Source organism: Lithobates pipiens, unplaced genomic scaffold (genome assembly GCF_037356315.1).
Source record: "Lithobates pipiens isolate NorthernLeopardFrog02 unplaced genomic scaffold, aLitPip1_a1.2 Scaffold_16, whole genome shotgun sequence".
Classification (NCBI taxonomy): Eukaryota; Metazoa; Chordata; class Amphibia; order Anura; family Ranidae; genus Lithobates; species Lithobates pipiens.
In genome coordinates, this window is record NW_027507748.1 from 635,999,782 (window position 1) to 636,010,684 (window position 10,903).

Genomic DNA, 10,903 nt, shown 5'->3' on the forward strand with positions numbered 1-10,903 from the left:
GAATATGGTGAGCTGATTCAGTGGTTCAATGGGCCACTTGACTGGACTTGCCCCCCAGGCCTAAGGCCGCCAGCCCTCCCCTGGATGTTGTTCATCTTTTGGGATAGCTATAAAAGTGATTAAAAAATAAATAAAATAAAGAGACAGTGTAAAAAAAAAAAGTAAAAGAAAAAAGATAATATTACAAAAAACAAAATGAAAGGCCCCTTGCTTGCACGCAAATGCGAACACATACATCGGTCCTTCAGTCATATGTAAATGGTGATCACACCACATCTGTGAGGTATCACCGCGAACAACAGAGTGAGAGCAATTATTCCAGCACCAGACCTCCTGTGTAACTCTAAACTGGTGACCCGTAAAGCCTTTTTTTTTCTAATATGTTTATTTGGCTTTCAAATGGTAACAAGTACATCAATGGCAATGCGGTTGCAGCCACTTTGATAAAATAATACCAGTATAGGTAACTATATAAGTGTAAACATAGTAAAACTATCTTCTTACTAATATAGTGGAATGTTCCAAGTATAGAGAATACAATACAATTACATAGAGGCTACTGATATGGGTGTAAAGGAAAGTACAAGGCATTAACAGATTTTTTTTTATCAGAGAAGGGTGTATATATCAAGCTTAAGGCATACATTGGAGTCACTTGGTTACTTGGTTGGGACACATTATTAGTATTAGTGTGACATGTTTGGTATCTATTTACTAAGCATAACATCATTGTTTAACATTGGGTATCATTTTGTGTTTTTGTGCATTAAAATTAATTAAAGCGTGTTTTCTCCAAAACATTTGCATTTCTAAAACCTCTGCGCAAATCCTGTGACATAAAAATATGAAATACCAACCATTTAATTATCTGAGGTATCTGCTTAAAATATTATATAATGTCTGGGGCTTCTAGGTAGTTTTCTAGCAAACAAAAAAAAAAAGAAAGAGGGATGTCAGAATTAGCCCGGACTTTATTTCCTATAAATTGTTACTGTAGCACCATCTAGAATGGCTCCTTTTCTGCACTCCTCAACAGAAAATTCACAGAATATAACTTTGGCCAGAATGTAGCAGTATTTTAAGGAACAATAACCTGTGCAATGATCTTTGTGAATTTACATGAAAAATACTGCAAAATTCCATAATACAATATTAAAGAATATTTTCCTCCACTGGTCTGAGTAAGCACCTAGGTAACATAAAAATATACTACTGTCTGCATGGGCTCAGAGGGTCACACAATAAGTACAAAAAGGGCCACATGCAGCCCCTAGGCCATGGGCTGGGAACCAGGGTAATACAGTATAATCTAGTGTAATTAAAGCGAAAGTAAAGTTGGAAAAATAAATAAAAAAAAGACTTAGTTAGACTTACCGGTAACGGTATTTCTAGGAGCCTTTCAGGACATCCTTGGAGAGAGTGCAGCTCCGCCCATTTTCCAGGAAACACATGCCGTCTTTAAATCCCTCCTCTTCCATCATGGCCTAAGTTATTGTGTGGTCTCAGACAAACTGGAAAACAAAGCAAAAAAAACCACCAAACAACCATGATAGATACTTAAACCACTTCTAAGATAAAAGGGAGGGAAATAACGGTTGTCCTGAAAGGCTCTTAGAAATACCATCACCAGTAAGTCTAACTAAGCCTTTCTCAAATTGCCCTTCAGGACAACCTTGGAGAGGATAACTAAGAAACTTACCCTAGGGTGGGACTACTGCTTGCAGTACCTTCCTGCCGAAGGCTTGATCTGCAGCGGACAGTGGGTCCAACCTATAATGTTGGAGAAATGTTGAGTAGTTGGACCAAGTGGCAGCCTTGCAAATTTGCTCAGCAATTTGTAGCACCGGCCTTTTCCACCCAGGAAACTGCCATTGATCTTGTAGTATGAGCAGCAATACCTGAAGGGGGTATTTCTCCCTTAGCTTTGTAGGCCTCCGAGATTGCTCATTTAAGCCACCTTTGCTTTTGGAAGCTTTTTCCCCTTTATGTGAATCTTAGAATATCACGAAGAGAGCATTTGATTTTCTAAACTCTTTGGTGACTGTTAGAAAGTGTAGCAGGCATCTCCTTACATCCAGTGTGTGGAAAGCTTCTTCTCCTGGATTGGCAGGAGCTGAGGAAAAAGTGGGCAGGACTATTTCCTGTGAATGGTGAAAAGTTCAAGAAACCTTCAGTAGAAAGGCTGGATCTGTTTAAAGGATTACCCGATCTGAATTTTTTTTAGAAAGGGTTCTGTGACCACCAGGGCCTGAAGCTTGCTGACTCTTCTTACCGAAGTAATGGCTACCAGAAAAGCTGTTTTCAGAACTAAGTTTTTTAAGGATGCTTCCTGAAAGGGTTCAAACTGAGCTTCCCTGAGACTCTGTAAAACAACAGACAAATCCCAACTGGTCTATTCGGTGCAAGTGCCCTAAAAAATCTTGAAATGAAGACTTCTCTGGATAGAGTCTTTGCAAAAAAAACTGATAGAGCCACAACGTAGGTTGAAACGGATCGATCTGTTTAGGATTTTTCAGTTTAGAATCAACCGATACTTTCCCGAAGGCTTTTTCACCAAGAAGATGTGGGAATAGAAGCCCCGGCCCTCCTGATGTTTTGGGACCCGGATAATCACCTCCTGTTGAATCAGATCCTGCAGCAGGTTCATCATTGCGGAAGCTTTTTCTTGGTCCTTTGGAAGAGCTGTAACATAAAATCTGCTTAGGGGGGTTCTGAAAATTCCAGCCTGTATCCCTGGGAGATGACATTTTTCATGAACGGGCTTGCAGTTGTTTTGTTCCACTGTAGGTGAAAGGCAGACAGTCTTCCTCCTACTGGAGTAAGATTGTCATTTGTTCTTAGGGGGCTGGTCTGGGAGAGATCTGAAGAGAACTCCTGCTCTTCCCTTACCCTTTTTGACCCTTGATACCTATTCTTGTGAGGTTGTTGAACAGTACAAAAATTTGTTTTTGATCGGTTGTTTCTTTTTGGAAGGTAGAGCCTTTTTCTTGTCGGCTGCCCTGTCCAAGACTGTTTCAAGGTCTATCCCAAAAAGAAGATCACCTGAAAAAGGTAGGCTACATCATTTTATCTTGGAAGTTGTGTCACCGGACCATGTTTTTAGCCAGACAGCACGTCTGGCTGAGTTCACCAGCACTGACGACCTTGCTGACATCTTTACTGATTCAGCTGATGCATCAGCCATTTATTTTACTGCCTTCAGTATCAACGAAAAGGACTCTAGAAGTTCTTTCTGTGACGTACCTGCCTCTATGTTGCTTTTCAGCTTTTCTACCCAGCACTCTAGGTTCCTTGCGACAACCGTGGAAGCCATAGCGGGTTTGAGGCTGGCTGATGTGGAATCCCATGCTTTTTTCAAGAGGGAGCAGACTCTTTTATCCATCGCATCCTTCAGCACACCCATGTCCTTGAATGCTAGGTCTGTGCGATCGGAAACCTGCGAGAATACAGCATTTACCCAGGGTTTTCTATTCCATACCTCTGACTCCTTATCTTCGAACGGAAATCTTCTCCTAATGCCGTGTACACACGGTCGAACTGTTTGACGTACTTAGTCCCTCATACAATCCGACGTACAATCCGGCGTACTTTCCACTGAACGGACTTGACCACACACGGATACCCAAACAGTCCGACGAAAGCTTGCGCGATGACGTACAGCACGTACGACGGGACTAGAAATAGGAAGTCCAAGACACAGCAAAGCCCTGTAAATCCTTTCTGGGCATGCGCCATTCTTAGTCCGTCGGTCTAGCATACTGACGACCGTATTGTCCGCTGAAACCAAAGTACGACGGACAGATTTTTGGAAAAACCGAAATTCTTAGTACTCCGGACTGCACGCTGAAAAAGTCAGCTGAAGCCCACACACGAGCGGATTGTCCGCTGAAATGTGTTTCAACGGACTAAGTACGTCAAACAGTTTGACCGTGTGTACGCAGCATAAGAGTCTTGGAAAAGAAGAGGCCTCTCTCAGGGTCCTACCATTCTTTCTTCACTGTGTCCAAGAGGATTCTATTGACTGGAAACACTTTATGTTTAGTGTCATCTAGTCCTTGGTACATTTTAGTAGTGTAGTGTAGATCACTCTCAAAAGGTCATCCACTTCCTCCAGTAATAGTTTGTACCTAGAGGCTCGGCTATCATCTTCCTCTTCTTCCTCGTTTGAATCCCTGAGGGAGGGAAGAGTACTTGTCCCCTCATGCCCTGAGTCAATGACCTCTGCTGCTCTAGAGGTGGATGCCCTAGGGCTGGATGGTGGATGGTGGGGCTCAACCTGGCCTGCCGGGCCCTGTACCAGCATGGATTTGACCGAACTCAAGGAATTTGTAAGCTCTCGTACTGAAGAGAACAAGTCCTTGTATCGCTGGGACGTTTCCTCTTGAACCAAGTCCTTAATACTTAATACCAAGTCCTGCACATTGCCTTCTGCCATGAATCTCTGAGGGGGTTCTTGCAGGAAGGGCATTTCCTCTGACTTGGTGGGTTTGAATCCTTGGTTTTTCCTAAAGCTTTTTCCTGCAATGAGAATAAATGAAAACTCACCTAAGGGTCCCTGAAAAAATTCCTATCCTTAGTGCACGAATAGACCACCACCAGACAGAAGGGAATAGTGCCCAGAGCAGTGCAATCCCCAGCCAGCAACTACCAAGTCCAGAATGCAGGGTCCGAGTGGAGTTACCACTGACCGTGCAGCCACAGGCTCCCTGCAGGGAGGATCACAAAGATAAGCAACAACATAAGCTCATATGGACAAGAATTAAGGTACCACTGTGCCCCTCTTACCCTGGCCTGACCGTTGCCTGGGGTGCCTGTTTCCGCTGTAGCTGTCAGTCTCTCCTCCATCCTAGCAGAGAGCTCAGTGGGGTACTGAAAAGAACAACCCATCTGGTTATGAATGTAAATTGGAGGGATTTGAAGGCTGGCGTTCCAAAGGGCTTCAATATATAGCTCCTTTCAGGATCTGCAAGAATCCTTTCAGCTGCCTCATAGTAATTTTTTAAAAATATTTACAATTACGACATGAGGTTCAATCTCAGTTTAAAGGGGAAAAGAGAGCGGCAAAACCAATGCCACTTTTAACCTCATTAGCAGTGGTGACAAAGAAAAACTGCATCATTTTATCTCTATATGGCCAACTCTTGAGGCCATATCGAGATAATGGTGTCAGCCTGGGTAGAAGAGGGTGAGAGCCTAGGGGACATTTCAGATAATACCTGGCAGACAATTTTAGTCTCATTATCACCAGCACAATGTTTGACGCAATTATTCATAATATACAGAGTATATAGAACACCGGTAATGTTATTTAGATGATGCCAAAAATCCCCCGCTGATTAATAATAATACATTTATTGCGGAAATGTTCTAAACTGGCTAGATACTGGCGAGAGGTGGTGAATACAATTAATGAAACTTTTAACTCACATATCGATTTGGATCCTAAGACGTGCTTACTGGGCTATCTCAATGAAGAGCTTTTGCCCACTGAGCTATTGATATCAGTTAGCAGATTATTGTTTATAGCACGAAAGCCAATCACCATAAAGTGGATATCTCCAAGTGTACCCTCATTTGAGGAATGGAGATTTCAAGTAAATGATAACCTTCTAAAGGAACAACAAATCTAAATTAAATTAAACTGTGGAAACAATGGATATCAGCCCCACGGTTGGCCCCATCTTCATTGGATCTTGTTGTTCCTTTGTAGGGTGGTCAAATGTAGCGTGTGATAGTAAGTACGGTATCAGAAGGAAAATGGGGATGGAGGGCCACACTAGTGGGCAGAAAAGAAGGTAATGAAATAAGCCACCAGCAGTATTAACTCTTATTAAAGTTATAGACATACAGCTCACTACATTAGGCGAGGATTGGATTAGCTGCTTGATCTATTTAAATTATTTTTTTGTTTGTTGTTTAGTTTCTGTATGTTTGTGTATATGTGGATATTATATGTAGATGTTTATATGCTAGCTATGTTGTATAGATGACATTTGCAAGGAAAAAGAAAGAAAAATTTCAGAATTTGCTTTGGACTGACCTTACGTGAGGTTTTGGAAATAAGGAAATTATGTATTAGTTTAATAATGAGATAAGTATTTATATTTTCCAATAAGAATGTATTCTGGTCTGTATTGATGAAAGATTTATAGTAAAGAAATATAATTTAAAAAAAAATGGTTTTGAATCACCCGGTCTCAGCATCATCAACGAGGGCCGGAACCGGAAGCGCGGGTCGACGGCACCACCCCGCCCCCTAGCATCTGCATTCCAGGCGACTGGAACCACTTGCACCACACCCCCACAGGAACCTATGTCACTGGACGTGACGTCACCCGCCAGCCGGGACCCCAAACTGACATGCGGGACACGCCACTGACCGGCAGCGGAATTCCACCTGGCCACCTGGACCATGCTAGCGGACCCGGGCGCACAGATGCCAAAGCCTCCTGCAGGCCATTGCTTCCCCTGAGCTGGAGAGACTGGAGACTCCAGAACACCCCCGCCCGTACTGGGGGGGGGGGTTCTGGGATGGTCACTGCACACCAGACGGACACACCACAAGCTAAGCCTTCTCCCACCACCTTGGAGAGAGCACAGCTCCCTGGTTCCACCATGCGCTTCCACCATGGTGGAGGAAACACAATACCTGAGGCCATGGTGGAAGAGGAGGGATTTAAAGACGGCATGTGTTTCCTACAAAATGGGCGGAGCTGCACTCTCTCCAAGGTTATCCTGAAAGGCGATTTGAGAAAAACCTTCTTCCTGCAAGGTAAAGTAATAATGTGCTAGCGGCGGTCACCACTGACGGCTTCCATCTTCAACCAATCTTTCTTCCGGGTTTGCAATCTGCTGTCCTCTGAATGGCCATGCCACAATGAAGTAACTGTTCACTGCACAGGGCTCTGAAGGAACGGCATGGGTATGGCGTTCTTTCAGAACGCATGCGCCGGTGACGTTACCGGCTGCAGGGACACTGAATATCTCCTAAACGGTGAATGCTTAGGAGATATTATTTGTACCTACAGGTAAGCTTTATTATAAGAGACTTTAATTTAGATGCTAGTCAAACCAGTATTGAAAATTACAGTGAATTAATAGCCGCCACTCTTTTGGGAAGGCTTTCCACAAGATTTTTGAATGTCTGTTGGAATTGGTGAACATGCAGCCAAGAGAGCATCTGTGTGGTCAAATGCTGATGTTGGATGGATGAGAAGACCTGGATTGCAATCAGCATTCCAGTTTATTTCAAAGGGGTCCAGTTGAGCGAAGTCAGGGTTCTGTGAAGATCACTCAAGGTCTTCCACACCACACTTATCCTTGGAGCTGGCTATGTAAACAGGGGCATGGTCAGGACCGGGGATAAAGCAGTACAGCAAGACCTGTTGTACTGGGCCCAGGTCTCATCAGTTAAACAGGGGAGCCTGGAGCAGCTTTAGTGTTCATTTCTGCCTAAATTAATACATTGATTTTACTAGACCACACCCCCACTCCTAGTTGCTTACCAGGGGTTACATTACATTTCCCTGGGCCCTATCCCATCAACAGAGGTGCCTAGAAGGTGGGAGCAGAGGAGGTCTTTATTGTTTATTTTTCATTTTCAGGGTGAAGGTAGATAAAGTCAGTGTCACTGTTCTGCTACACCTCAGAGGGTGCAGGCGGGGTGGGGGCTGTACAGGGACCCATTATTTTTAACAGCAGCCCTGGGCATGATCATGTGAACAGAAAAGTCTTCATCAAGCTGGTGTGGCAAGGGTAAAAAAGCATATTGTCCAAAATGCCTTGATATTGTTACGCTACCCTTCCTGGCAATACGTGAACTCAATCATTTGGATGTGAAAGTCACAATAGTTTTGTCCATATTGAGAGATGTGATGGTCAGGTGTCCAAAAACCTTTGGCCATATAGTATACTTCAATGGTGTTATGCAGATGACAGTTCTGGGCTGCCCTTGACCTGCTTTGCATTTGGTTTGACACAGTAAGTCATACTGAGATGCATTTGTATGCTGTACAAAGCAGGTCAATGGCAGCCATTTGCTGCATTTAGATGCATATACTGCACTTGAGCAATTCTGCACTCAAATGCAAAAGGCAGTGTTTAACAGCAACATTTTTCTACATGAGCCCTTAAGATGCCCACAAGCATTACAATCTGATTATATAATTGTTGTGGAATCTTTGTTAGATTTAACAATAGCTATATAGAACCTGTTGAATGGATATCCAAACGGTAGATCCTTGTGCTAGATAATTGTTAGTAAAGCTAAAGAAGGTAGTACAATCAGGTTGTAACGTGACAACTGACAGACAAGCTATGGTCTGTATATTACTAAAGCTTCAACAAAGGCATTGAGACAAAATTAACGTATTGAAGTTGAGTGGTTATTCAGAAATAAGTTCCCTGGCCAGATTAATTACTAGTTTACCGTCTGCAACATCTGCTCATCAACTCACTACAGTGGACAAACTGCTCAGAAGTGAAATGTACTCAACAGGTGGTTCCCGCTTTATACAGACATTGAAAGGAACAGCCTTGTGGCTGCAAATTAATATATGTCATATTATTACATGCTTAAAAACATGGTTTACCACCTGTTTATGATCTAGAACAGGGGTCTCCAAACTTTCTAAGCAGAAGGCCAGTTCACTATTCTTCAGACTTTAGTAGGGCCAAACTGTGGCCAGTGAGAGTAGAAAATGCCCCAGACCCTTACTTACTGAACTCAGCGAAGGCGTTATACCTCGAAGGTGAAAAACCCAAGATACCCCATCAATGAAAGAGTGGGTTGAGAGGGTAGAATGGATAAGAAATATTCAATCAGTCAGTACAGTACAGTACAGTACAGTACAGAGTCAATACATAAGATAGAGGAAGCAGAGGAGAAACAACAAAAAATATGGCAGCAATGGCTACTGTTTAGAAAAACTGAAAGTTATCTGGGGTTACTGTAAAGTGAGGGGGCATAGAGAAGGAAGGGGCAAGCGAGAGGGGGCAGGAGGGCTGTTGAAGCCTTTCCTTTTTTTTGTTTTGCTTTTTTGTTTTGTGGAGGGGAGGGGGGGGGGGGGGGGTAAGGGAAAATCAATTAATAATTGTAATGGTAATATTTAATGTATAGGATTTATGTCTGTAATAGTGGAAAAAAATTTTGGGAAAATAAAGAATATAAAAAAAAAAAGAAAATGCCCCAGCATCAGTGGGAGTAACCAATGCCTAATGCCCCATACACACGATGAAATTATCAGATGAATAATCGTTGTTTTTTTTGTTTTGATCTGATGAGTTTACTAAAGTCACGAAAATTCCTGTATGACAGAAAAAAAAATCGGAAGTGATGTCATGTGTTGTATTGCATTTTTATTCATTCATTTTTGAAGGAAAGCTGTACTGATTAAACGAAAATCGTACAATCTGGCATCGTACGAGAAAAAATTTAGTGCGCGTCCGATAAAATAATATTGGATGAACTGTCATGATCGGCTCTGGAAAGCTCTGTACTAATGATCCAATTATCATACGATCGCTTCGAAATCGGTATGTTCCATACGATTTTCTGATCATGTGTATGGGGCATTAGGCTTTGTGGTCATTGCATGTAAAAACGTACATAAATTCTGTGGTCAGTAGGAGGAAAAATAGTGCCCCTTCGTTAGTGTCAGTAGGGGGTAATAAAGCCACATCATAAGTGTCAGTGAAAGAGGCAATGCCAATTTATGGTGTCAATGGAAGGAATAGTGCACCATCATCAGTGTCAGTGGGAGGAACAGTGCCCCATCATTGGTGTCAGTAAGAGGAAGAGAGCCCCATCATCGGTGTGAGAAACAAGTGCCAATCATTGGTATCAGTGGAATCAATAATGATCCATTGTTGGTGTCAGTGAAATAAATAGTGCACCATCATTGGTATCAGTCAGAAGAATAGTGTTCCATCGTTTATAAAATCGTAGTAATTATGCCCTATTGTTGGTGTCAGCGGAAGGAATAGTGCACCATCATTAATGTCAATGGGAGTAATAGTGCCCCATTGTTGGTTTTAATGATAGGAATAGTGCCCAATCATTGGTATCAGTGAAAGGAATATTGCACCATCATTGATGTCAGCGGTAGTAATAGTGCCCCATTGTTGGTTTTAATGATAGGAATAGTGCCCAATCATTGGTATCAGTGAAAGGAATATTGCACCATCATTGATGTCAGCGGTAGTAATAGTGCCCGATTGTTGGTTTTAATGATAGGAATAGTGCCCTATCATTGGTATCAGTGGAAGGAATAGTGCACCATCATTGATGTCTATGGAAACAATAGTGAGTGCCACATTGTTGGTGTCAGTGGAAGGAATAGCATCCTATAATTGGAGTCAGTGTAGGGAATGGGGTTCCATCATTCTATCATTTGATGGAAATATGCCCCATCGTTGGAGTCAGTGGAAGGAACGGAGCCAGTAGGAGGAATAGTGAGGGCCAGAAAAAATACAAGCAAAGGGATGTATCTGGTCCTTAGCCACAGTTTGGAGACCACTGTACTGATCTAGAAAAACAGAAATATGACATCAATTCTCCTATTTCCTATGTAAATAAAGTTCACATTGTCTCACCTGATACCCCCTGTACTTGCTCTGTGTACTCTCATGTTTTCTTGCTGGCTGTGTTAATGAAGTCAGATGAGAATACAGCATTCGGTAATGGTCTCAGGTCCTCTCCTATCTTCTCAGATCACGGGCCAGATTGTTCCTTGTGTAAAACAGAAGAGGAAATGAGTGTCAGATAAGCAAATATACAGTACCCATGTACCGTTAACTAATCTAAATCCTGTTAATTACGTTATGAGATTGAATTTAAAGTGGATTTAAAAAGATTTAGAGTGGTAGTGTTCACTTTACAAACTAACTGAAATAGTTATTAAAA

General features: G+C 42.3%; 1 protein-coding gene across 1 annotated transcript in view; it reads right to left on the minus strand.

The window, feature by feature from the left end:
* FAM124A (family with sequence similarity 124 member A) overlaps window positions 1-10,692 on the minus strand; it is a 178,376-nt gene extending 167,684 nt beyond the window's left edge. The window contains exon 1 of the mRNA XM_077484235.1: window positions 10,594-10,692. Coding sequence (XP_077340361.1) covers window positions 10,594-10,628 — 35 coding nt within the window. The 5' untranslated portion in view covers window positions 10,629-10,692. The remainder of the gene's footprint in view (window positions 1-10,593) is intronic.
* Between the last annotated feature and the right edge of the window lie 211 nt (window positions 10,693-10,903).